A 27,270-nucleotide genomic window follows, 5' to 3' on the forward strand; every position below is an offset into this window, starting at 1 on the left:
TGTACACGCATGTCATTTATTTTTCTTACTACTTACACGTAACATAACAACTCCTTACAAATTATATGCATACAAGCTCTTCGGTGTAAAACCACTGACTAGCAGACGCTCATCTTCTTTAATCAATTTCTCTCATCTTCTTTTGGTTTCTCTTTGTTCTATGCGAAGATTGCCAAACGTGCTCGACATCCTCTACACTGTAAGTATGCAAATTTCACTTTTGTTGTGTGTTGAAATTTTTATTTTATTCATTCTAAAATGAGAGATGTTAGAACTTTTCATGTTACGATTATCCTACTGCTCTAGTCCAAGCTTCGTATACAGCAAGGAGGGGAAAAAAATTCGAAGGAGGAATATTATACATTCCCTGAAGAAACAAAGTGTTGTTTTAGCTTTTGCGATATATATGCCTCTATTCCATTTTCTAATGGCAGAATCATTCTGTGACGTTCTAATATATACTTTCAATCTGATATATAATAATTATAAGGACAACTCACGAATTGCCTGACTTTTAAAATCAAAGAGAAATAAATTCGAAGGTATAGTTATAAGAATTAGATGCTTTCTTTGTTCCAAGTTCTTGTAGATCACACATATAATATATGAAATTTCTTCTAGAGTGTATATAAGGAAATAATTTTATCAAGTAGATTAATAATGCTCTTATGAAATCACAAATAAAGAATTACATTGCGGTCAGCTGCTACATATGAAAAAGAAAAGCATAAATTCCTTTACAGGATATATATTTTTTCCATTGATTAATCAAGTTATCCAAGTTTCCCAACTAGCTAGATCAAATGAGTGAAATTACAAATATTATATATTACTAATTATTTATATAAACGATAATTATACATTTAATATACTATTAATATAAATATATTAACAATTGCATTCTAATTTATGCATATTTATATTCAAAAGAGTATATTGAGACTCCTTTGCCAAAAACATTCTTTCTTTTGAAATAGTTGCACTGAAAGCCAATTCCATAAACGGGAAGTTTACTTTGGTATGCAAAATTGGTTTTCGAAATCTCAACCAAAGGGCCTATGACTATAATTAAGGTGGTACAAATATGACAAGCAATTAATGTAAGATGCTTAATTTCTTCTACCTTTTCTCTATGTCCTCTATGCAATAGTGGCTGATGAGTGGTGATGGTGACATTAATCTCATGGAATATAAACAGAAAATTTTTGCTGCATAAAATATTTCTTTCCATTTTCTTTCCCATATCTGGTAAACATTCAACAATAAAAGAATATGATATTCTGGGAACATGATGCTAACAACAACATGCTACAAAATAAACACCCATTTTTGTTTTTCTCAAAAATTTATCAATTATCTTCTATATGAATGGGCAGGTTGTGCTCCTGAAGGGAAAGAACCAGAATTTTGATATGGATTTCAAGTCTATTGCTGACCTTTACACAAGGTTTAAGCCACACCTGCTTATGGTTCTCGCACAGATTGGCTATACTTTTCTCTACTTTATCACTGAAGCTTCTTTTAAACATGGAATGAATCCTCATGTCTACATTACTTATAGACATATTGTTGCTGGTGTAGTAATGCTTCCTTTTGCCTATTTTCTTGAAAGGTAATAGTTCATGCAAATTTTATTTTATGTTATTTTACGATTCTCATATCTATACTTAACTCTTCTCCTGCAGAAAACAAAGGCCGAAGCTAACATTAGCTCTATTTTTGGAAATATTCATCCTCTCTCTCCTGGGGTAAGAGCATATGTTGATTTATATAATTTAATTAATGAATGCATCTGGATAATTAAGAAAATAAAATTTGAAAAAATACAATATTTATAGCGTTTTTTGAATGTTTACAGCGTGGGTTTGACTCTGAACATGTATTTTGCAAGCCTGAAATACACCTCTCCGACATTTCTTGCATCAATGGTTAACACCATAGCTTCCTTGACTTTTGTAATTGCGGTTGTATTAAGGTTAGTTAACTTTATTCCATAATTCTAAGGATACATGCATATATGTCCAACTATTGTTAAATTAATGCTATGCAGGCTGGAGAGTCTTAATCTTCGAAATCTTCGTGGGATAGCGAAAGTTCTAGGAACTTCAATTTCCTTGGCAGGTGTAATGATTATGACATTATATAAAGGTCCTGTGATGAAAAATCTTTGGGATCCTATAATCCATATTGGTGGAAAAACTGCAAGCAATCAAGAGAGCTGGTTAAAGGGTTCAATTCTTACTGTTGCTAGCTGCATGTCATGGTCTATATGGTATATTATGCAGGTTAAGCTTTACACTTTACTTTTATTTTATCAGAATGTGCTGCACTTAACTAAACAGAAAGAACAGAAACTATGGCATTTCGTATCAACAAATAAAACAGATAAAATTTATTCTGATATATAAATTTTTGACAATTATCTTTTAGGCATTTACCCTAAAAAAGTATCCTGCTCAACTATCGCTGACTACGTGGATGAGCTTTGTTGGGGCTGCACAGTCAGCTTTCTTTACCGTTATTGTACAACATAAAAAAGCTGCTTGGACAATTGGGTTCAATATCGATTTCTGGTCTGCTGTATACGGTGTAAGTACAGAAAGCCCAATGTTTTATTTTGGATTAATTAATCATCGACGGCACTAATTCTTGAATTCAATTAATTGAATTATTTATATGGCAGGGAATTGTGGTATCAGGTTTAATAGTTTATGTTCAGCTGTTTTGCACAGAAGCAAGAGGACCAGTTTTTGTAACCATGTTCAATCCCCTTTCAACAATATTAGTGGCAATTTTAGCATATTTTGTTCTTGGTGAAAAACTATACCTCGGCAGGTAATTTGGAATTGAAATAACTGAATATACAGTTATATGCGTATAAATAAAAGCATTAAAATGTTCAAAATGTTTTGCGGCTTGTACAGCATATTGGGAGCTGCTGTTGTAATTGTAGGATTATATTTGCTGTTATGGGGCAAGGAAGGTGACCAACAACAAATTCATAGCAAATCACAAGATCAATCTTACGATGAGGAAGAAGAGAGCAAGAAATGCAAAGTTGCTTCAGTTTGAAGTAAAGTGAAACTTGGCGAACCTTGGGGAGATATTGTTACCATATGTATACTTCCTTTGAAACATGAGAATAGAAATTTCTTCAAAGATCAATCATCAACAGCGTACATAAATAATTAACTTGCTTTTATCATTTCCATCGAACTATATTTTTTGCCAATCCCAACAATGCATTAGTCATAGTAAACTGTCAAAGTCGGGCAGTGAAAAATGCAGTCATATTTACATTTGAACAGGAAAAAATCATTGGACTATTTTGGGAGAAAAAGAAAAAACATCTAATGGCGATATTAATGAACAAAACAAAAATTATGCAGCAGGAGGCCAGAACTCATGGTCACGGGATGTATCGCAGGCAGCAGGAGGCAATTGCCACATTGGTATCAGACCATAACTTGGAAAGACTGCCATCTTATTCACCCCAGTATGATAGGTTGCTGGATGGGCTGGCATGAATCCATGAGGAACAGCCATAACCTTCAATTGCTGCTCCATCCTTTCTTTATCTGCCTTCAGCGTGAGTTTCTCTTCACGAAGTTCATTCTTTTCAGCCTGTTACGAGGCAACAAAATTTAAAAAACTGGCACCCAAAAGAAAGAACTAGAGTAGTCCAATCCGAAACATAGTAAGGAATTCCAGGCTTTAACCTATACTAATTTACACAGCCTAATTTATAATATCCCCATGTCACCGAAAGACTGCTAATGAAAAACCAGTTGGCATTGCACTTCATTATGATTTCAAAATTACTACCTTCAGACTTTTTATTTCTTCTAGAAGCTTTTGATTTGTTTCTTTGAGCTCCTGAGCTTCAGTTTTCAGTTGATTCAGAACTCTAATAGCGTCATCAAGTATGGCTGGTTTGTCAGTTCTCGCGGGTCTGCCAGGTTCTAAAACAGAGCTCAAATCATGAAACCTGCAATCATGGTAAAACCATCCTGTCTTTTATTTCTACAATTTAAATGCGAAAAATGAGTTCAGAGCTCCAAAATAGCATCACATGATTAGCATCCTATTCAATAAATTGCAAATATAAAATTCTTATTTACCTTGCTAAAAACTCACTCCAAATTCTTGGGACAAATTACAATTTTCTGCATTAGTTGCCTTCATTTGTGTATTTTAGCTCAAAATGGTTTATTCTTAAGCAAACAAAGCCATGATGTATTGTAACACAACAAGAAGCATACCTGTCATTTAATCTTTCCCTCCGTAACTTTTCTCGGCAAGCTTTGGTCACCGGTTTGCTGCAAGAATCGCTGCGTCCCCTGTATATCAATATTAAGAGAGAAATTATTATGAAAACCGACTAGCAGAATAACGTGAGAATGTAGTTTTATTTACCAGCAAAGGAAATTTTTCTTAAGATTAGACTAGCACATTTAGTAACTAAAAAACCTCTTAAATGCCGCATGACACTTCGAATTTTATTATTCCTAGGATTACAGAAGCAACTTTAGTTGAAAGAAAAGATGTGAGAAACCACAAATTATAAGTATTTGGTACATGAGACTTCATCCTTTTCCCCTTACTGTTTCTAACTAGGAAGGAGCAAATTCAAACAAGTCTTAATTGCAAAATTGCAACAATTTCAAAAGCGTGATTCAATTATATGAAGGAATACTTCAGAAGTTCATTGGTGAAGACAGACAACCAATAGAACATATTAGATATCGGAACATAAAGCCTTATGATTCAACATGTAAATCAGAATAGGTATAATTCATGCTCCATGTACAGCACATAAATTAAGCAGTCCCAAAACCCTATGCATACTTCATCCCCAGTCAAAGCACAATTATTAGAACATCTACTATGGCTATGAAATTCTTAATCCCTAACAAATAATATTCTTCAGCAACAGGAGCAAGTAATTAAATTGAAATAAAAAAAAACTAGTAGCGTAAATTATAGGGAAATGAAAAAATAATACCTCTTGCGCGAGAATTGTTTTGCTTCAGATACAGTACCAGAAGAAGAAAAATCAATATCCACGCCGCCACCGGCGCTGTCGCCACTGCAATTATCAACGATTGGATCAATTTTCATAAAATTCATGTCCCAACTAGTATTTTAAAAGCACAAAAGAGACGATTCCTATATATCTTTACAAACTTATGACATGATAAATTTCTCGACTTTCTGATACTTCAATTTGGGAAAGCAAAAAACCTAATGAAATCAAAATAAAAGTAAATACTAAGTGAAACAACATCGATTTATTAATTTAAGGGCAGAAAAATCAACGATAAATAGATACCCTAAATCAGCTGAAAAAACAAATACCTTTGATTATTATGCCATAAGAAATCAGAAGACGTTGCGGTTTCGTCGATAAAGTTATAATCAAGAAAATCCCAGCAACAGCCGTCCTCTAACGAATCCATGGGCTAAGGTTGGTGGGAAATTGATCAATTCGATGGGTTTTAATTAAAAACCTAAAAAAAAAAAAAGAAAAGAAAAGAAAAGAAAGAAAAGAAAGAGAGATAAGATGATTATTGGTTTTGAAAATTAAAATTTGGGGATGGACCGAAAAAGGCATGGTGAAAGAAAGGTCCAATACATTTAGAACACGTGTAAGGAATCAATCGTGATTGGGTTGCGCGCCGCCGCGTCAATTTTTTGCTTTGTTTTGAGGACCGAGTTAACTGATTAATTGTCTGCGCCAACCCACCATCACTGACTTTCACTTTTACCCTTTTCTTTTGCCACATATTTCCTCCGTTCTAAAATTTTAATTTTCAATTTTTTCATATTATTTCTTATTTTTCCATTAGTATATCTTTAAAGATCTTAATTAATTATCTTTAATTTTTGTTCCATTATCTAATAAATTCAACCATGATGATTATAAACCGGGATTGTAAGAGAGTGAAAAGAAAAAAAATATTTTTAAAAATACAAATGAGACTATTATTTTAGAACACTAAGAGATTTTAATTTTGAATCGAAGGGATATCAAGTTACTAACACAAGCTCATGCTATTGCATTTTTAACCCAGCAATAAATCATAAACATTTGCGAACATACATAATTCATTCAACTGATTTGAATTTATTCAATTTGTGAAGTTAGCATTCGGAGCTTAGCTATCCACTGTTCATAACCCTCAAATAATTAGCAGAGAGGATTTCATCGATAAATTAGCCATATTATTGAACAATCAAATGACACGAGCTTCATTTCTAAGCTTGTCAATCAATTCATCCACAGAAGAAACAATAACCCCAGCTTTTCTCTTGGGTGGATCTGTAACTTCAACGATCTCTAGATCGGATTTAATTTCCACTTTTAACTCCTCCGGCGTGTATTTTTTGATGACCTTCGATTTTGCTTTCATGATGTTTGGCAGCGTTGCATACCTTGGTTGATTCAGTCTCAGATCAGTGCTGCACGAGGAGATAAACTTGAATGCATCAAAATATGACATCTATACACAATATACATGCAAACACGGCTGAAATGCAAAACGCCGACCATTCTCTTTTTCTCATATTTGGATCTAAAAAGAGTCGTTCATCGAAGTTAATAAAGGAATTCAGTCACCAGAGATCATCTCTCTGACTGCATGAAGTCGATTGGCTTTGTATTTACTGCCATAAGATGTTTTAGTAGCACACAATATGATGATTACAGCAGCCTGCTTGAAGAAAAATAAGCTACTGAAAGACAAAAACAAAATGCATTTTCTTTAGCAATTAATTTATCTTGGAATTATTATATGACTGAGAATGATTTTAATATTTCATCTAGCATCTTAGAGGTTGTATTTATTGGATAATAGGATAAGTTCAGTGATGAAATTACAGTACTATCATGTTTGAAACACCATAACAGTATGCAACTGAGGGGCGTATTTTCCAAAACTTGCCCAACCATATTAGCAAGTTCAAAACAACTGAATACAAACAGAAAATGAGAATCAAATACTTACGTGATTACTGCAGGCAAGTCTAAACACAAAGTCTCAAGACCGCCATCCACTTCTCTTTCTACTGTTGCTACTTGTTTCTCCTTGTCAAGTAAAACCTACTATCAAACAGCAATGTTATTGGAAAACAGAGAACAGAAGAGAGACGGAATCAAAGAATACATAGAAGTCATGAATGGGATAATAGTAGCCCCCTCGTACAAAAACCATCTAGCGACTAGCAACAACAGCCAAAGCATACACATACAAGCAAGATCCAGTTCTAAGACCAACTAGCCACCCCTTTAGCGTCAAACCTTAAGGAATGGACTCAAAACATATTTGAATTCTTATGAAAACAACAGAGAATTAAACACAACCAAAATTAAAAATAATCATTTGAATGCACAAAATATTGTTCCTATTTCCTACACCAATTCAAGGCTTGATGTAAATGCATATTAGAAGGTAAGTGAATGTGAAACAATATTATAGTCAGTACTCGCCATGGTTTGGCAAAATGTAAAATGAACTTTCCTCTAGAGTCCACCATAGAAGTTACTGCCCCTTCACGAAAATAATATGGAATCATTCAGCAACCATTAGCACTGACAAGTTTAAACCGTCTCAGTAGTGTGAAACAGTTGAGCGAAACCTAAGATCCTTCACCAGCCTAGTTTTAAGATACAATTCCAAGGTCAGCAACTGGCCATCCAGTTGCAGCAGAATCTTGAAGCCCCTAGTATTTACATTCTAAATCCACAATATCTAACATTATGCGATAACAATGACAAACTCGAGTCCAAATCCGAAACTTAGTAATATTCTTAATAGACATAAATTGATGTTTCATAATCCTTATGTTTCAACTGTCAACATAATAAGCATCATACCACCCAGTTGACCAGTTTCCTCTAAAAAGAAAATGATGAGAGATATGCTTCAAAATCTTGTGTCATCCCTATAGTCTCTTCTCAACTGTTTCCTACTTATAAGGTTCCCTCTGAATTATAATATATATCACTGGATGTTGAGATTTTCAGTACTCATTCACAAAATCAAACAGCACCACAAACTTCAATGTGCATTCAATTCATCAAACTTGTTGGTTTCCTTTTATTATGTTGTGCATGTACGTCATTGACATAACCAGTCTTCTCCAAGAAGGATTTACACTATACAGAACATTTTTCAAAAGTATGTAAGAGCTGCATTATACTGGAAACATTTGGCATTATTGCCTGCCTCTTTTTAGCAGGGATGCTTGTGAACATACACTAACTAAAGCATAGCATTAATGCCCGCTCACTTTGCTCAACGGCATTGGCAATGCTATCACCCATTCCCAACTAATAGCTCCAAAATACAGTTGATACATTAATTCTTACTAACAAGTGACTAATTGGAAATCATAGAAAAACAGCTCCGGAAAATCAAATTTGCCACAACAGCATACCTTAAAGGTTAACCCTTTCTTTTACAGCCAACCGATAGAAACATACAACTATATCAAAGAAACAAGAGACACAAGAAAAATAAAATAGAACCTAACAGAGGAGGCTCCTATTCAAGAGTGCCAATTGAATGATGGCATACATCTGGCTAACCTTTGAAGCAAATGTCCCTTGAGGCCAACCAAGCAACCCCGCAACCATTTGCCCTGTTTGATTGCAATCATCATCAATGGCCTAAACCAAAAACCCACCTATTAGATAACAAGTAAAGCTCCAAAATAACTCCAACAAAAAACAAAAATTAATTAAATTTCTCAAGAACTTAGATAATAAGAAAATAAAATTCAATACATTAACCAACCTGCTTTCCCATAATAATCAGCCCGGGTTTCTCGACCTCCACAAGAGCCTTCAAAAGCTTAGCCACAGTAAGCGGATACAAAGCACTAGTAGATTCCACATGAATCCCTCTATCCGCTCCCATGGCTAGACCCGTCCGCAGCGTATCAACGCACTGCGCGGAGCCCATGCTCACTGCGACAACCTCAGATGCCAATCGCGCCTCCTTGATTCGAAGCGCCTCTTCCAAAGCTATCTCGCAAAATGGATTCATTGACATCTTAACATTCTGGGTCTCCACTCCGCTCTAAACCAATAAAATAAATTAGAAAACATAATCAAGCATCTAAAGTAAGTGTAAGTTTCTGGAGTTTGATGAAGATGGTTATGGTGATTTACCTTATCAGGTTTGACTCTGATCTTCACGGCGTAATCGATAACTCGCTTTACGGCCACCAAAATCTTCATAGTTGCTGTCTGAACTGGACAGAGAGAGCGAAAACTTAAAACTGGCGAAAGCTAAAGAACTAAAAACGATTTGGATAAAATAAAACAACTTTTAAACTTAAAATTTACGTGTTAAATTAGTTTTGGATCAATAAAATATTTTATAAAACTATAAAGGCAAATTATCCAAATCTTTTAATTTGAAAGCTTATCCGAATACTTTTATTGAAAATGGTAAACCCTTTATGCTGTAATTTAGAAAAGGAACGTGTAATTGTGTATATTACAAGCCAATAAGACAATAAGTTATGAGTTTATAGATTTTTATTAAATTCAGACTAAAAAATAAATAAAAAAACAAAATCTAATACGTGTAAACAATAGCATGTTGGTTTTAATTCTATAAAAAATAAAATTAAGATTGAACTGCTGAAATACAGTTGCTAAGATAATTTCAGAACTATCGTTTTTAATTTGATTCCGGTTGGAAACGCAACTATAATCATATGCCTGCGTGTGGGCTTTAGACATGGGACATTGCTTCCCAACCGGTCACTGAAAGAATAGCCCTTGAAGAACTCAGCACTCCTGAGAAGCAACTAAATAATCCTATACTTGTTTGTCTCTTCCTTAAAAAGAAAGTCGATAAGGGCTACTAATACTCGCATGGATCTGAGTGCTTATTGCTTCCTTGCTTACTGATGGCGTGGCATTTTATGCAGTAATGTTATTGTTATTTGCATCCAATCGTTGGATAAAATGGGCTTACATTAGATGTTGGCCCTTTGATCGTGGGCCTGAGCTAAGTCCATCTAAAGACACTTCGAGTAATAAAGGTCACAGTCCGTCCGGAGATCTGAGTCAAACTCTTTTTCCTTTTTTAATTCATCCAACGCTGAATACGTGAAAATAAATAATAGTGTGAATTCATTTGACTCACTTAATCAGTGAAACTCATAGTTGAAAAAACAGAGTCTTTTCTTATTTGAGATTATTCGCTATTAATATTAAATTTAAATTTAATATGTTATATTGAAAATTTTAAATATTAATCACTGAAATGCCTACTTCAAAAAAATATAATTTAATTTTAAATTTTTTTAATCTATTTTATATTTGGTGAAGAAGAAGAAGCGGAGGAGGAATTGACTGATTTATTTCTCGAAAAAGACGGAGGAGGGCAATGGAGACCAATGGGGTCCCTAATGCATGCCACAGAGAAGGCTTGCACTATCGTTGCCGCCCATACATAAAAGCACATGGCTGAACAAAAGTTTTACGTCATCGGATCATACATACATAACACAGACACAGATGATAGATGCAAGACTTGTTATTGTAATATTTTCAAAGTCAGAATCTGTTGATAATAAACCAAGAATTCAAAATCCACCAGACAACAACAAACTGAAAACCAATTTAGTGCCTATCTAGTGTAGTTATATTGTCAAACGCATCGGAAACCAATGTGTGGCCCTTCCTACATAAATGTCCACATATTTTTGTTACCTCGAAGTAGCTGCATCTTTCATTGTCCTTGGGTTGGACTCGACCAAAAATAATAAATGACCATTTCCCATTGTTTCATTACTGTAGTTCTGACCAAAGGTGGAATTCTAATCTTCAAAGTTTGAGCTAAGCTCGAGTTCGATTTAAAACAAAAAGAAAATATAATTTAAAACCGAACATTTATCATTGGGCGACAAATCTGATAATTTTGATTGACAGATTAGCCGATGGTTCTTACAGGCTGGAGCGGAAGTTGATGAGTTAGTAAAACTGTAAAAGAAGCATCACCAACCATGACCAGAAAATATACAGTTATCTACTTTCATCCTTCACCATTATTGGTAGAGGAAGTTGGTGGATATTGGCATCATTATACTAGTTGAAAAGGACCTTTCACTCTATATCTGCCCTCCTAAATCAAAGAAAAGGTGGCTCCTTTGTTACCCTTTTTCTTCTCTTTGAATTTCTTTTTGTAAATTTTCCCTCTTTTTGTACCTCCTAAATCAACAGATGGGACCTCTCTCTACTTTTTCAAATTTTGTTTCATTCTTTAGCAAAAAAAGAACAAAAAGAAAATAGTAGAAAAATTTTTAATTTTTTTTTTCAGATTAACCACTTGAATCAATCCAAATTAAAAAATGAAAAAGGAAATGGTAATATCAGCCTACCATAATCATAGTAATAATGACTAATTTAGTAATGAAGAACAGACAGGGCCAGGCCAAAAAGAAAAACCAAGAATCAAATAAAAATTAGAATTTTAGATTTCAATTGAATATTTTCTGTCACAATAAATCCTACTCCTTTAATAAACACAGCTAAAATCACTATATCCTTTGAAAAAGAAAGAAGAATTAATCTAAACCTTTTGAGCCTTAAGGCTCCAAATAAACAGGTAAAACAGCACTTCTTGATCCTCCTCTGCCATGACCAAAAGAAAAGAAGTTTCTTCTTGGTCTTCCATTAACATTACTACTACAACCTTGATCATTAGGACTAACCTCGCCTACTAATTGCCAGCTCTGCTTCTGAGAAATTTCTTGAATTGCTAAATAAAGCTGCCGATCTGCCGATGAGTCCATTGAAAAAGATCTTCTAATGGGTTGAATTGCAAATTGATCATCTTTCCCTCTAATATCAATACATTCATCGCCCATACTTGTTACCTTATTAAATTTCCTTGACTTCTTCTGAGCCGTTGATCCTCCTCCTCCTCTCTGCTCCAATTTCCTCCTCGGAGAAGGGGTACTAATTGACCGGACCGATAACTCTCCTGAATTCATCAACTTTTCCTGTGCTGCAAGCAAAGTTTGATCTGTGGAATTATGATTATTACTTCCCAATTCAATAACAACATAATCTTCATCTCCACCAATCAAACTTCCGCTATAAGGATTTGGATCTTGTGGCGAAGAGCTTGGCGCTATAACATGATCAAATGGGAATCTTGAATTAGTAGCAGGATTGCTTGAAATGCTATTTCTACAAAGTGGGCAATTTGCATTGTTTTGAAGCCAAATATCAATACAATCAATGTGAAAAACATGGCTGCAATTTGGTATTATTCTTAACTTCTCATCTTCTTGAAACTCATTCAAGCAAACCGCACATTCGCTAACTGGATTCTTATAATGGCTTTCCTTCTTGAACTTGAATATCGGGATTGACCTTATTATTGACTCGTCGAGTCCACGATTCTCCACTGCTGGAGGATAACCCATTAATGGGTCTTCATTATTTCTGTTTCTTGATAAAGAAAATCGCCTCAGAAGATCTATGCGGTGCCAGTTGAGGCAGCATTTGATTACGAAGATATAATAGCTAACAAGCAAAAAAGCGGTAGCTAAAATTCCTATTATTGCAACAGCTATAATAGGAAAACTTGTATCTGAAGAATGTAAGCTATTACGAGGTCCAAAGATTGAGTCAGTAGAAGGACTTGTAATTGGAGGAAGAAGAGATTGTTTGCTTTCAAGATCCATGAAACTGGTGGAATCTTCTAGATCTTGATTATAATTCACTGAACATCCAAAATAATGAAGTCCCGCAAGAAACAGAATATGAGAAAATATTAATGGTGAGAACTGAGGACAACCAACAAAGAAAGATTTGAAATTAAGGAGACAAGTGTAGAATCAAGAAAGATGTGAGAACGTGGAGAAGAGGGAAAACCCAGGTGGGGTAAATGAAGGAGATGCGTAAATGGAGACATGAAAGGTTTGAAATTCAATGAAAATGAGCTTTTAAACAATTCTTTAAAGCAGAGAAGGAGGAAAAAGAAAATAAAATAAAAACTCTGAACTAAAGACTACGTAGTTGGTGAATTTTCCTTCGGTTTTAGTAGCAACAGCGTATAAAAATGAAGAGGGATTGCTAGGATGGGCGGCTGTCCAGCATGGATGATAGGCAGCTTTGCTTTAGTTAGGGGACCAATACACAGCAGCTAACCACTCATTAGGAACAATGTTTCTGTTGTTACGATACTATTAATCTTGATTGATTTAAAGTCTTAACTAACTACACAATTTTCCTTTTTTTAATTTCATTTTTTTGTTGGACAGAAATCTTTAAGCTACAGTTATCAGAATTTAAAATCTTATTTCATTATAATATATACTTAAGAGCCATCGGATTAATAATTTAAGAATCAAAATGAATCAGATAATCAAGATTACGTAAAATTATTTACCATTACTAATTAATATTAATTCTATTATTATATTGAGTATATTGCACCAGTAAATGCTATTATGAGAAGCTGAAGTAATTTATTCTAAGTATATAAAAATAGAAAGTAGAGACAAGTTTAATTAAAATTGATGAATGTGAAAATGATAGGGAGCATGGGGTTTTTCCAAATGGTAATGATTCAAAAAGACTTGACTTTTCATACACTCGTTCATTTTATTTTCAATCATAAAAGAGATTTAATATTTATAATTTTTTAATACCCACATGGAAGCCAACATCACTATGACTTGCCATGGATTAATTGGTTCATAATTAGACAGAATTGAGATTAATTAATTAACTTCCATTAATTGCAAATATAAACAGACAACGTGTATATATCTAAGTTTGCATTCACACCTAAAATTATGTAAAATTGAAAAAAATATAATAATCAATGGACCTCCCTCCACTCCAATTTGAAATGCCATACGAAGAATCATCATATATAATATCAAATGAGAAATCAACGTTTAAAGGGAAAATAATGTTGTGGTGGGTCCAAATAGGATAGCCTCTTTGTCCAAAAAGAGACTGCCATAACATAAGAAAGAAAGAAAGTCAAAACCGTAGAAATCTAATAGAAATAGAAGAAGAGGACACAATTAAAGGCAGAACCGACACTTCCCATGCTTGCGTGTTGACAACTTATACCAAAGACAAAAGCCAAACCAAAAATTAATCTTATTTCTTTCGTTTTTTTAATTAAAAATTATATAATTTTTTTAAAAAAAAGTTGCATTCCACGGTCAAATCTTTGCAGCCTCTCTCTCTGCCAATGGCAATCCAAGATTGAAAGAAACTTAATTCGCTTTCCTAGATCGGTATGACTTTCTGAATGTTCTTTTTTTTTTTTTTAATTTATAAAAAGAAAGAAATATTTGCCTTGCTAAACAAGCTCATCAGAGTAGCTAAAGGTGGAAATATGAGTCGTCTTCTTGGTTGGTTGGTTTGTCCTTTGAAAGTTTTAATCATGTCTTCGGTTTTCTTTCTTGTTTCTGGGTGTATGTGGACTACTCATTTCATCGCAATCTTGCTATAAAATTTCACTTGTTTGTTTAACAAACATTCCTTCCTTTTTTTTTTCTAATCCCTCCTTAATTCTCTTTTTGATTAATTAATTAAAATATAGTATATTTATTTGGTCTCTCTATTCCACAAGTTATTCTATGTTTGTTAATGGATAATAAACATCACACTCAAAACTCTGAATATCTCAAGTCTTATCGTTATCTTGTCACATAAAGACTTTCTCTTCTTAATTACTACTATGTTTACATTAGATTCAAATATTGTCTTAAATATTAAGTGACAGCTCTACTCCAGTTCATAATTTCCACAATGATAGGTAACCTATATTCCCCGCTTCCAAAACGACAACGTCTAACTTGATCTGCAAGTCAGTTGACTTGGAAGTGGGAAGTATACACCGGTAAACGAACCTTGTCCTAATCTGTAAACCTGAAATAAAAAAACTAAAGTCATATACTCCTCTCTATGTCCTAACTTATTTATTTATATTAACTGAGTAATCTTTCAAAGGTTAAAAGAGTTTATCTATACTAACTGAGTAATCTACATGGAAGAAAGAAATTAATAAATAAAATACTCTGACACATGGCAGGAGGCAACAGCTGTCCATAGTTAGTTTTACCTCTTGGAGGAGTTCCCCAGCTTGGAAAGATTAATTGGAAAATAAAATACTCCAGTACTAACGTGTTTCATAACAAAATTAAATGGAAAAAAAAAAAAAAATTGTTTTTCCAAGGACGGAAATTTCATGCATAGATTGTGGGATCATGGAAATTACAAGCCATAAGATGGATCAAAACACGTGGGTTCTGACGTTGAAAGGCTTTCAGTCACGTGAATGCAAATAGTAAAATTTTGCCAGGGACATGAATCAGGTTCAGGCAGTTGCTATTTTTATCTTTTCAGGTTAGTTTCTCTTCGAGTGATTATATATATATGTGGGTCTTAAGAGTCCGGTCTTCTACGTTTACCAGCTAGGTATGGGATTGCATGTGGTGTCACGTGCCATGCAAGACATTGATTTTTCTCGGGTCAATTTTATTGCAACTGGTCAACTCGATCGGTCAAAAGTTGAGCAATTGAGAATGAACTGAAGATCCATCTTTGATTTTTCACTATTAAGGTGCACTGTTTAAGCTTTGACGGACTTTAAACTAGTTTTCTATTATCAGAGTTTTATGCGTTCAATTATTGATTAGTTACAGTTTTACTCTTCTTGCTATCATCTACACATTACCAACTGGGTTTGCTTGTAACTCGTTATTTGTATGTAACTATTGCATGATCTTGGACTAATCATAAATCATTTAAATATATTATTACCAAAATTTTAAAAAATAACTTAAATGATAAGATATGCCTAAATTTACCATATGATTTCAGCAAAATCAAGTGACGAATACTCTGAATAATAATATAAATATTGTATACAAAATGGGCCATACTCGGACGTAGGCAAGTGTTTTCCTGCTTTAGTAGAACTTTTGTTTTGACAAATGCGTAAGTGGGCCAAATGACTTGTTTCAGCATGCATCGCCAAACACGGCCCAATGTGTAGGAGGTCTGGGCTGGGCCTTAAAAATCGCTTCAATTCAACCGCTAATTACCGGCAGGCAGTAACTTTTGCAATTTTTATTTATTGGTTTTCTTCTTTCCCTTCTTCTTTGAAAATTCACCCTAAGAGATTAACAGAAAGCTACCCTAATTATCGTCACTAATCAAGCACTCCTTTTCCCTTTTTTTTTTTTTTTTTTTTTTTTTGGGTAAAATCAGACGTTATAAACTATAGAAAGTCTAGAATAGACTATGCTTAAAACATCATCAACATCATTGAAAATCTAATTGTACATATCATACGAATACCCATTCAAAAATGTCCCTAAAAAAATTACTTCCGCTTTGTTTATGAATCGGTCTGTACTTCTATTCATTTCCAATATGAATGATTGAATAATTCCGACCACATTTTTTATTAAAAAAATGTTTGGAATAAATGATATTATGAGTATCGTTTCATGGGAGAAAATAATAAAAAATGGCACATAACTGATGATTATACAAAAAGTTATATTTTCACGTTCTTAACCTTCAAAATATGAACAAACACTTGCATTGGTTTGTCTAGTAACTTCCAAATATTGTTGATTTCACCAACAATGTCGTTTCCAACATTAAAAACATGTTATTTCAAAATATTAACTTACATTTTCAATTTGGAATATTAAGTTTCAATTTTTTTTTTTTTTGACTTGTTTTATTATAAATTTGACAAATAAATATCATAACTGAGATTCTTATAAACGATAAAAGAATTATTTAAATCATTGCGAAGATAATAACATTGTCACGACCCGATTCCATGGGCCGGACCGGCACTAGGGCCCAGGTAAGCTTAAGGCCCCCGAGACCCGTAGTAAGCCTGAAACACTAAAAATTTATTATCTCAATATAATTTTAAACATTCAGCCCATATTATTATGAAAGATAAACCTCAATATTTTATTATTTCTCGGCCCAAGTTTATCTTCTACAGCATTCTATAGTTCGAGCCCCATTTACAATATAACACATTTTTAATATGGGCTTACAGAATTATTTTGTCTATGTTAATTTACAGCTAAATATATGTAAATTCTACAACTGCGGAGTCACTAACTGTTTGTTATACATAGCTTCTTATACATATAATTACATAGCAAAACAATTATGGCACTGGGAAAACTTCTTAATAATCCTGCGGCGAAGAAAACATAGCTTAACCCGAATTAAAGAGAAACTACTTCCTGAAAAATTTAAGCAAGACATGTGAGTTTTCTAAGGAGTAATAATTATTACACAACACACACAGTCATACAAATGTGTACACATATTAATCTAGTCATCCGACTAGTTATATGCTCACGCAGCCAGTCACACAAATGGCATATCATCAGCACTCACAATCATAAACATCTTCATATAATCACATCACGTGGAAATTAGTCAGTGGCCACCTGAAACCCCAACGAGCCGTCCTCACACATGGCTCGCCCTCTCATACATGTGCACCAGGGAGCCGATCCCCCATACGGCCAACTGGTCTAATCCTCACTGACCAGTCCTCTCATTATTTTTCCATTCTCTCGTTTCTTTTCCATACCAACAGGAGGCAACCCGGTGGTCTCCATCCAATCTAGATCATCAAGTGCTCACAACAGGAGGCCACCCTGCGGGCTACAATCAAATCTAGATTATCAGGTGCGCAACAACAAGAAGCCATCCTGTGAATTCCATATAATTTATATCATCAGGTGCACAAGGGGGCGCCGATCTCCCATTTTCCCCCGACGGTCAAATATCAAATCATAATCGGATCCATATCACAGACCGTCCTCACAAACCCATGGTGGTCCACTTCATCCCAATTCCACACAAACAAGGCACAACATATTCACAGCACAGTAATCAAACATGCAATCAAATGCAGACATATTATCAATTAGCATCATAATGCAATGCACAATTAATTCATCCAAAACAATTAAATAATAAATAAATAATATTAACAACACAAAGATAATAATAATAATAATAATAATATATATAATAATAATAATGAAATAAATAATAAATATTAAATAATTAAATAATAATAAAATATAAATAATCAGAGCACTATATTTATTATATAAAATTATAGAATAATCTAAATAAATTATTAATTATGTTGTTAAATAAAAATTTAGTCTAATTTTTTAAATTTCGACAGCACCTCCCCTAAAAATTGAACTATCCCTGTCACATATCACAAATTATATATTTATCAATCAATGCACACAGCCCATCCGTCGGGCAATCAATCAATTTAAAATCCCATCCTCCTTCCATAACAACAATATCATTAAGTTAATTTCAATTACTTTCACTTGATAGTTTCGTAGTGTCTAACTATTATAGTACTCTTTATCAATCTTTCATTTCTTCATTCTTGCTTAAAGATAATAGCCACATATTTATACCTTTGTTAAATTTTATATTAGCCAATACGAACAAATGCTTTTATTAAATTAAAATCTAAAGAATACATATACTAAGAGATTTAACTTACAGCTTAAAATATATCGATTAACTATTCCTAGCGAGAATTAAACCTACTATTTCAAATGTTTCAGTTTATCTTTCGCGTTTGGATTCATAATAATCATTCTGAATGTTTCGCATTCATGAGTTCAGAATTAAATGTATTTACCTATCAAGGTTCTCTAACAAGAATCATAATAATTTTAACTAGGCCTATTCGATCACTCCTATTTTCAACATAAAATTAAAACCCCTCTTATCCCAATTCATGTCAATTTTCATGCTTAGAAAACATTAAAAATCCATATAAAGCTATAAAATTCAAACAAGAAAATAATCACAAATAAATTCAGACCCAGATCAAATTGACTTAAGCCATTTTCTAATAGAATTAAGCATTACTTCAGCTTTGATTACTAAAGATTACTATTAACTAATATATTGAAGCTTAATAACTAACAGATCCACAAGGAGATAGATTCCTATCTTAAACATTACTTTTGTATAACTAATTCATTCTTAGGTATTATTCATGTAATTATGTAGCTAATATCCTTAATTAACAAATTTTCTGCAGTCTTATACTTTCTAAGCCTAATTATAAATTCAAGTCAAACAATAGTTTGAATATCAATCAATGTCAGATTACAAATCTAACATTATAGTCATACTCTACTGGTTGAGTGCAAAATTCTGCCTATTTAGCACTTTCCGGTTACCGGAAACATCAACCGTCGCCACAAGCCACGGTGGCCCGACGGCCAGCAGGCCTGAGATCAAATAACAGTATACTGAAAATAAAGAATGCTTCCTGTAAGTTCGATTTTGAGATCAATATCTACAAAATATGGCAATTAATTACTAAAACCCCAAATTTTATCAATTGACAAAACCTAAATCTTCAATCATCTCAAGTGGCTCATTCAAATTCAATTTGTCCATTAATTATTTATCTAAAGATAACGAGAAGGCATTTTGGGACTCACCTTGCTAACGTGGATCGCCGAAAAACGATGAGGTCGCTGGAAATCGAGCAGGAGACGCGATCTGGCGGTGGAGCAGAACTGCGACTTCTGCCATCGTTGCGCTCGCCAGAGAGGAGGAGAAGGAGGCTTGAGCATCTGCGGCGGTGACGCGACGGCGAGGTGGCGCTGGTTCTGGTGGTCGGACAAAACGAGAGGAGGAGAGGCAGTGAGGTCGCTGCGCCGCAGAAAAACGGGAAGAGGAGAGGCAGTGAGGTCGCTGCCGTTCGATGGTGGCACGATGGAGGTTCGGTCGGCTCAGGTGGCCGGAAACGGAGGAGGAAAGGGGGAGAGGAGGTCGCGCGCTTGGTGCTAGCGCAAGGAAGAAGAAGGGAAAAAAAGAAAAGTAAAAGAAAAAAAAAAGAAAAAGAAAAAAAAAAAAAAAAAAAATCTTGGGGCTTCTAGACCATTCCGGTTCGATTCGAACCGGTTTGGTCTAATTTAATGATTCGGCTCGATTTTTGCTCGATTTTCAAGTTTTTCAATTGGTTTTTGAATTATTCTTGTGGTTTTCGATTTTTGGGCTTGGGCCCAATTTGAAAATTTGGGCTCGAATTGAGCCTGTTTTACATTACATACAGCCCACACGGCCAAAATTTGCGATTTTTGATTTAAAAAAAATTCGAAGGTTTTGAAAATAAAAATTCGGGGTATTACAATCTCCCCTCCTTAAGACAATTCGTCCTCGAATTGAAATCTAACAGGGGTAATAAGAACAGAAGAATAGGTGATTCTAAAGTCAGAAGTGATATTCCAAATACTAAAAAGTCTGCTCAAAAGCGAATAAGATAGACCGAGTAAAGGGAATAGTTAGGGCGTTCTGATAGTACTTCTACCGTCAATCATCCTACTTAGTGCCACCTGACTGAAACTTATAAGAAACTCGCGTTTATTGCCTTAATCTCCAATTACTATCTTTAGACAGCTACTGAAATCTTTAGGAAATCTTTCTTTGAATAATATTTTATCTTAAAACTGGTTTAGCAATAAGTTGCACATTTATAGGTGTATATGTATATATATATATATATTCAAGATTATATGATTCATTTGAAAATTTAAACATTCCTTCATGAAAACCAAGCATATAATTTTACAAAAAGCGATTAATTGAAATTTGATTTTTTTTATAGTGATAAGAATTATCTCATTTAATTTACATATAGACTTACTAAAACTCTTATTGATTAAAAATTCAAAAACTTATTACTTTAATTCAAAACTTTAAGAAAAATCGTCTGCGACTTCCGTTGTCTATTATATCATAGGGCACTTCGAAATAACTGTCTTTGTTTCTCATCTATACAAATTCGATTGTCCCTATAATATCTTTACCATAGACTAGTTCATATGTTATATAGCTCCTAGATCACGACAGCCCTTAGCTATCTCATTCCTACAAAAATTTTCTTAAGTCCTGACCTAATGCTATCTTAACACCCAAATATCACATCAAATCAATCTCATTAGCATCTTATCGCCTAATGCATATATACTAACAACTTCTCTCTCTCATGGACTAGAATTTTCTAAACTATAGTCTTAAACATTTATTTAAAAGTCTTAATTAGCCATACATCTACCTATCACTAACTTGAGTCGACTTTATATTTAACTTTCCTATCTCATTTGTCCTTAATCAATCAATATTCTCTTATTCAAGTTGAGTAAGATATTTATAAATTACTCTAATTTGTCTACCACTTGCTCCTAACATATATTACACTTTGTTATATATACCATTTCTATATCCTTAAACCATTCAAGTCCATTCCTAATGTTATTCTTTCCATTTATTTTGCAACCTAGCTTCTAAACTAAAGTTGTCTCCTCAAACTTTTCCAACGTTTGTGTCCTTAATTCAACTACTAATTACCACCATTTCTTATTACTACCTTTTATCTTGTTCTTCTCAAAACATTCTTTTTAAGTTCTAACCACACTCATGATCGACTCACCTTGTTATTTCACCTAACTGGCCCTGTGATAAAAATAGACAACTTACGAAAATAACTTTTTACATAATTAATCAATTTCAGATTATTTGTCATAACATAATTTAAATTCAAATCAAAATGGGGTTTTAAATATCAAATATCAAATATCAAGTAAGTAAAACGGTTAAAAAGATTTTTTTTTTTTTTTTTTTTTGAATAAATTCTAAAGAAAGTCAGTAGCTGAGCTGAATGCTAAAATACCGATTCCTAACCACCCAAAGTTCATCAATCCACCATACAAATGAAAACCTATTTATTCTCTACACTAACCTATTCACTGATAGGAATAGAGCTCACATGAAAAGTAGTGCACTGGGTGATCAGGCCAATCCACTACCATCCAGGTATTACTCTATTCCCTAACCTAAAGATTGATATTAGCTCAGGCCCCTGTAAGTATTGTGATAGACTTATCCTATTGTTCCCAACTTTCACTTCGAACCTCTATAGTCTAACAATCTACATAATAAGTGTGATATTTTCCCACCTCATAGGGTCTAGTGCGTCCACCATCCCTAGGGAGGAAAATCACAAAGTTTCCTTCCTTATGTTGGTTACGGCCGATCCCAACATAAGAAATTTCCTATGCTCCGCAGTTGTGTCCTAAAATTTCTAACCTAAGCTCTGATACCAACTTTGTCACGACCCGTTCCATGGGCCGGACCGGCACTAGGGCCCAGGTAAGCTTAAGGCCCCGAGGCCCGTAGTAAGCCTGAAACACTAAAATTTATATCTCAATATAATTTTAAACATTCAGCCCATATTATTATGAAAGATAAACCTCAATATTTTATTATTCTCGGCCCAAATTTATCTTTTACAAAATTCCACAGTTCAGGCCCAATTTACAATACATCACGTTCTAATATGGGCTCACAAAATCATCTCGTCTATGATAATACACGACTAAATGTAAGTAAATTCTACAACTGCAGAGTCACTAATTGTTTGATATACATAGCCTTTTATACATACAGTTACATAGTAAAATAATTATGGAACTAGGGAAAATTTCTTTAGTGCCCTGCGTCAAAGAAACGTAACCTAACTCGAATTAAAGAGAAACTTACTTCTTGAAAAATTAAACAAGACATGTGAATTTTCTAAGGAGTAATAATTATTGCACAACACACAGTCACACAAATGTGTAAACATATCAATCTAGTCATCCGACTAGTTTTATGCTCACGCAGCCAGTCACACAATGGCACATCACCAGCACTCACAATCATTAACATCTTCATATAATCACATCACGTGGAAATTAGTCAGTGGAGTCACCGAACCCCCGATGAGCCGTCCTCCCACATGGCTCATCCTCTCACATGTGCACCAGGGAGCCGATCCCCCATACTGGCCGACCGGTCTAATCCTCACTTGACCAGCCCTCTCATTGTTTTCTATCCTCTCTTTTCTTTTCATACCAACAGGAGGCAACCCGGTGGTCTCCATCCAATCTAGATCATCAAGCGCTCACAACAGGAGGCCACCCTGGCGGGCTGCGATCAATCTAGACGTCCGCGTGCGCACGACGAGAAGCCAACCCGTGGTTAACGGTAACGGTAACGGTAGGTGCACACGGGGGCGCCGATCTCCCATTTACCCGGCTAACGGTAATCATATTGGATCCATATAACGGTAACGGTCTCACAAACCCATGGTGACCCACTTCATCCCAATTCCACACAAACAAAACACAGCAATATCACAACACAATTAATCAAGTATTGCAATTAAATGCAAGCATATTAATCAATTAAACATCATAATGCAATGCACAATTAAACATCCAAAATCAATGCAATAAATAAATAAATAGTATTAACAATAATCAACAATAATAAAATAAATAACAATATTAACAATAATAATGAAAATAAATAAATAAATATGAAATAATTAAATGAATAATAAAGATAGTAAATAATCAGAGCACTATATTTATTATATACCAAATTATAGAACTAATCTAAATAAACTTATTAATTATGTTGTTAAATAAAAATTTAGTCTAATTTTTATCAAAATTTCGACAGCACCTCCCCTAAAAATTGAACTATCTACCTGCTCACATATCACAATACATTATATCTTTATCAATCAATGCACACAGCCATCCGTCGGGCAATCAATCAATTTAAAATCCCATCCTCCTTCCATAACAACAATATCATTAAGTTAATTTCAATTACTTTCACTAGATAGTTTCGTAGTGTCTAACTATTATAGTATCTTTATCATCTTCATTTCTTCATTCTTGCTTAAAGATAATAGCCACATATTTATACCTTTGTTAAATTTTATATTAGCCAATACGAACAAATGCTTTTATTAAATTAAAATCTAAAGAATACAATACTAAGAGATTTTAACTTACAGCTTAAAATATATCGATAACTATTTCCTAGCGAGAATTAAACCTACTATTTCAAATGTTTCAGTTATCTTTCGCGTTTGGATTCATAATAATCATCTGAATGTTTCGCATTCATGAGTCAGAATTAAATGTATTTTACCTATCAAGGTTCTCTAACAAGAATCATAATAATTTTAACTAGGCCTATTTCGATCACTCTATGTTCAACATAAAATTTAAAACCCCTCTTATCCCAATTCATGTCAATTTTTATGCTTAGAAAACATTAAAAATCCATATAAAGCTATAAAATTTCAACAAGAAAATAATCACAAATAAATTCAGACCCAGATCAAATTGACTTAAGCCATTTTCTAATAGAATTAAGCATTACTTCAGCTTTGATTACTAAAGATACTATTAAATAATATATTGAAGCTTAATAACTAAACAGATCCACAAGGAGATAGATTCCTATCTTAATACATTACTTTTGTATAACTAATTCATTCTTAGTATTATTCATGTAATTATGTAGCTAATATCCTTAATTAACAATTTTCTGCAGTCTTATACTTTCTAAGCCTAATCTAAATTCAAGTCAAACAATAGTTTGAATATCAATCAATGTTAGATTACAAATCTAACATTATCGTCATACTCTACTGGTTGAGTGCAAAATTCTGCCTATTTAGCACTTTCCGGTTACCGGAAACATCAACCGTCGCCACAAGCCACGGTGGCCCGACGGCCAGCAGGCCTGAGATCAAATAACAGTATACTGAAAATAAAGAATGCTTCCTGTAAGTTCGATTTTGAGATCAATATCTACAGAATATGGCAATTAATTACTAAAACCCCAAATTTTATCAATTGACAAAACCTAAATCTTCAATCATCTCAAGTGGCTCATTCAAATTCAATTTGTCCATTAATTATTTATCTAAAGATAACGAGAAGGCATTTTGGGACTCACCTTGCTAACGTGGATCGCCGAAAAACGATGAGGTCGCTGGAAATCGAGCAGGAGACGCGATCTGGCGGTGGAGCAGAACTGCGACTTCTGCCATCGTTGCGCTCGCCAGAGAGGAGGAGAAGGAGGCTTGAGCATCTGCGGCGGGTGACGCGACGGCGAGGTGGCGCTGGTTCTGGTGGTCGGACAAAAACGAGAGGAGGAGAGGCAGTGAGGGTCGCTGCGGCCGCAGAGAAACACGGGGAAGAGGAGATGCACCGTGATGGTCGCATGCCGTTCGATGGTGGGCCACGATGGAGGTTTCGGTCGGCTTCAGGTGGCCGGAACGGAGGCGGAAAGGGGGAGAGGACGGTCGCGCGTCTTGGTGCTAGCGCAAGGAATGAAGAAGGGAAAAAAGAAAAGTAAAAGAAAAGGAAAAAAAGAAAAAGAAAAAAAAAAAAAAAAAGAAAAAATCTTGGGGCTTCTAGACCATTACGGTTCGATTCGAACCCGGTTTGGTCTAATTTACATGATTCGGCTCGATTTTTGCTCGATTTTCAAGTTTTTTCAATTGGTTTTTGAATTATTCTTTGTGGTTTTCGATTTTGGGCTTGGGGCCCAATTTGAAAATTTGGGCTCGAATTGAAGCCCTGTTTACATTTACAGCCCACGACGGCCAAATTTGCGATTTTTTGATTTAAAAAAAATTCGTAAGGTTTTGAAAATAAAAATTCGGGGTATTACAGTAGACTTGTTCAAATTACAAGTACTTATATATTAGTTCTAGATATCACATACATCTCAGTTTATGAGAACAACTGCTTCTTTAAGGAAATAACATAATATGTACCAGTTTCAACAAGTCTAATCATCATCCAATAATGAGGAACATTGATCAGAAATATTTAGAGACATTATCATGCAAAAAACACTCATAATTATAACCATATTTACTTTGCAAAACAATATGTCTTATGAACTTTATCTTCTACTGAAATTCAATAAATAGAATATAAAGATAAATAAATATTTTTTATTAATAATAAAATATTTATTACATAAAATATTATATCCAAAATATAACCAATTAAATTGGTCTACAAGGCATATAACTAATATGAATTCATCTCAGGTCTTTACATGATGTGTAGCCTGTGGTTCCTCCTTAATTTGGAACTTGTTCATTATAGGGAATAAGATATTTGAAATAGGTTAAATAATCCAGATTGAATAATCGTGACTTGCAGCTTCTGATCTCTCACTGTGAGGAGAGTTAGCCCACGATTGCTCTTAGAAATTTGGTATGATGATAGTTTACATTTAAGTTGAATATGAATTGAGAATTTGTTGATGTTTATGAAGATAAAGGTTTTTATTTGTAAAAATAGAAAAATAAGATGTATCCACGCTCACTGCACCAAATGATAGCTTCCAAAATTTCTAAGATTATTAAAAAGTAAAAATTTTAGTCTAGGGTTTGATCCCCCATTTTAAAGAGTTAATATGTATATATAGAGTCTTTTCTTAGGAGGCAAGTCATCCTCTATTTAGGAAGATGAAAATCCTAAGAGGAGCTCTAGTTGAATATCCTAATAATCTTGGAAATTATATAGATGCTTTATGTAAATTCCCCTGGGATTAGCTACACTCTTACTTCAACTGGAAGTAGAGTTTTTATTATAAATTTTTATTTTGATTCTTTAATCTCTTTGATTGTGCCTCTTGATTTGTTCGTCAGTGTTTAAAAATAATAGAATATTTATTATTTTGATCTTTTATGCTTTCGTTTTTTATGCTTCGTTAATTTGTTATAGATGAATTTAAAATATTGAGTTTATATTATTGCTATATAAATTATCTTTATATTTATACCAATTATATTTATATTATTGCTATATAATATTTTATATTTTTATAAAATAAAATATATAACAAAAATAATATTAATAAAATGATTACATTAATTTAGTGATAATGTACAATTAACTTAAATCTCTCTCCTCAATAATAAAAAAATATTAAAATACTAAAATAAATATTAAAATAAAAATACGATAATAAGAAATATTTTTCTAAAAATAATCTTTTTTAAATGATTTTGGCCAATTTTTTATAAAGTAATAACTTAAATAAGTAAAAAAAATTATCTGTAGAAGGAGAATGTTAGTTTTGTCATAAAAATTGAATTCTTTAGTTTCGTGAAATTTATTTGGAAATTTCATCTATTTTTGTGAAATTTCGTGTAGTTATATTCATTTCATAAAATTGAAATTTACATTTTTTTATTCTAAACATAAAAATATAGATTTATAAATAAATGTAGTGAAATTCATTTGCTCAAACAAGGGTTTTAATATTCTTTTATTTGTGTTCTTAAATTGTTTGTTGGG

At 33.5% G+C, this 27,270-nt stretch overlaps 4 protein-coding genes across 5 annotated transcripts; 1 reads left to right on the forward strand and 3 right to left on the reverse strand.

The window, feature by feature from the left end:
* Positions 1 to 71: 71 nt before the first annotated feature.
* LOC105632117 (WAT1-related protein At5g07050) lies at positions 72 to 3,205 on the forward strand. Its single transcript, XM_012214416.4, has 8 exons — positions 72 to 199; positions 1,377 to 1,612; positions 1,686 to 1,748; positions 1,859 to 1,975; positions 2,051 to 2,285; positions 2,431 to 2,589; positions 2,684 to 2,835; positions 2,925 to 3,205. Exons 1-8 carry the CDS (start codon positions 161 to 163, stop codon positions 3,070 to 3,072), a joined length of 1,149 nt encoding a protein of 382 aa, XP_012069806.2. The 5' UTR covers positions 72 to 160; the 3' UTR covers positions 3,073 to 3,205.
* LOC149492201 (transcription factor bHLH104-like) lies at positions 3,182 to 5,579 on the reverse strand. The gene is made up of 5 exons (XM_089716805.1): positions 5,359 to 5,579; positions 5,006 to 5,089; positions 4,263 to 4,340; positions 3,826 to 3,988; positions 3,182 to 3,624 (listed from the first exon to the last, which is right to left on the reverse strand). The coding sequence occupies exons 1-5, from the start codon at positions 5,457 to 5,459 to the stop codon at positions 3,382 to 3,384; spliced, it is 669 nt and encodes a 222-aa protein (XP_089572931.1). The 5' UTR covers positions 5,460 to 5,579; the 3' UTR covers positions 3,182 to 3,381.
* A 528-nt stretch (positions 5,580 to 6,107) lies between these two features.
* LOC105632119 (electron transfer flavoprotein subunit beta, mitochondrial) lies at positions 6,108 to 9,850 on the reverse strand. Of its 2 annotated transcripts, none has more exons than XM_020678589.3 (6): positions 9,721 to 9,850; positions 9,176 to 9,258; positions 8,799 to 9,083; positions 8,591 to 8,671; positions 7,008 to 7,102; positions 6,108 to 6,462 (listed from the first exon to the last, which is right to left on the reverse strand). In XM_020678589.3, the coding sequence occupies exons 1-6, from the start codon at positions 9,752 to 9,754 to the stop codon at positions 6,237 to 6,239; spliced, it is 804 nt and encodes a 267-aa protein (XP_020534248.1). In that variant the 5' UTR covers positions 9,755 to 9,850; the 3' UTR covers positions 6,108 to 6,236. The 2 variants fall into 2 exon arrangements, with proteins under 2 accessions (XP_020534248.1, XP_012069807.1); XM_012214417.4 differs by having other exon boundaries at positions 9,176 to 9,253; positions 9,721 to 9,844.
* Positions 9,851 to 11,603: 1,753 nt separating this feature from the next.
* On the reverse strand, positions 11,604 to 13,027 carry LOC149492202 (RING-H2 finger protein ATL16-like). Its single transcript, XM_089716804.1, has one exon. It carries the CDS (start codon positions 12,712 to 12,714, stop codon positions 11,608 to 11,610), a length of 1,107 nt encoding a protein of 368 aa, XP_089572930.1. The 5' UTR covers positions 12,715 to 13,027; the 3' UTR covers positions 11,604 to 11,607.
* Between the last annotated feature and the right edge of the window lie 14,243 nt (positions 13,028 to 27,270).

The sequence above is a fragment of the Jatropha curcas genome, unplaced genomic scaffold (assembly GCF_041381405.1).
Source record: "Jatropha curcas cultivar XTBG-Jc1 unplaced genomic scaffold, XTBG_Jcur_1.0 HiC_scaffold_82_pilon, whole genome shotgun sequence".
In the NCBI taxonomy this organism is placed as follows: Eukaryota; Viridiplantae; Streptophyta; class Magnoliopsida; order Malpighiales; family Euphorbiaceae; genus Jatropha; species Jatropha curcas.

Coding starts and splice junctions, on each gene's coding strand:
- LOC149492201 (XM_089716805.1), bottom strand. CDS start 5,459: ATGGATTCGTTAGAGGACGGCTGTTGCTGGGATTTTCTTGATTATAAC. Junction 3,989..4,262: donor AGGGAAAGATTAAATGACAG/GTATGCTTCTTG, acceptor CCATGATTGCAG/GTTTCATGATTTGAGCTCTG. Junction 3,625..3,825: donor AAGAAATAAAAAGTCTGAAG/GTAGTAATTTTG, acceptor GCCTCGTAACAG/GCTGAAAAGAATGAACTTCG.
- LOC105632119 (XM_020678589.3), bottom strand. CDS start 9,754: ATGTCTAAAGCCCACACGCAGGCATATGATTATA. Junction 9,259..9,720: donor CACGCAGGCATATGATTATA/GTTGCGTTTCCA, acceptor CTCTCTGTCCAG/TTCAGACAGCAACTATGAAG. Junction 7,103..8,590: donor AAGGGACATTTGCTTCAAAG/GTTAGCCAGATG, acceptor GTTTGATAGTAG/GTTTTACTTGACAAGGAGAA.
- LOC149492202 (XM_089716804.1), bottom strand. CDS start 12,714: ATGGATCTTGAAAGCAAACAATCTCTTCTTCCTCCAATTACAAGTCCT.
- LOC105632117 (XM_012214416.4), top strand. CDS start 161: ATGCGAAGATTGCCAAACGTGCTCGACATCCTCTACACT. Junction 1,749..1,858: donor TTCATCCTCTCTCTCCTGGG/GTAAGAGCATAT, acceptor GAATGTTTACAG/CGTGGGTTTGACTCTGAACA. Junction 2,590..2,683: donor TCTGGTCTGCTGTATACGGT/GTAAGTACAGAA, acceptor TTTATATGGCAG/GGAATTGTGGTATCAGGTTT.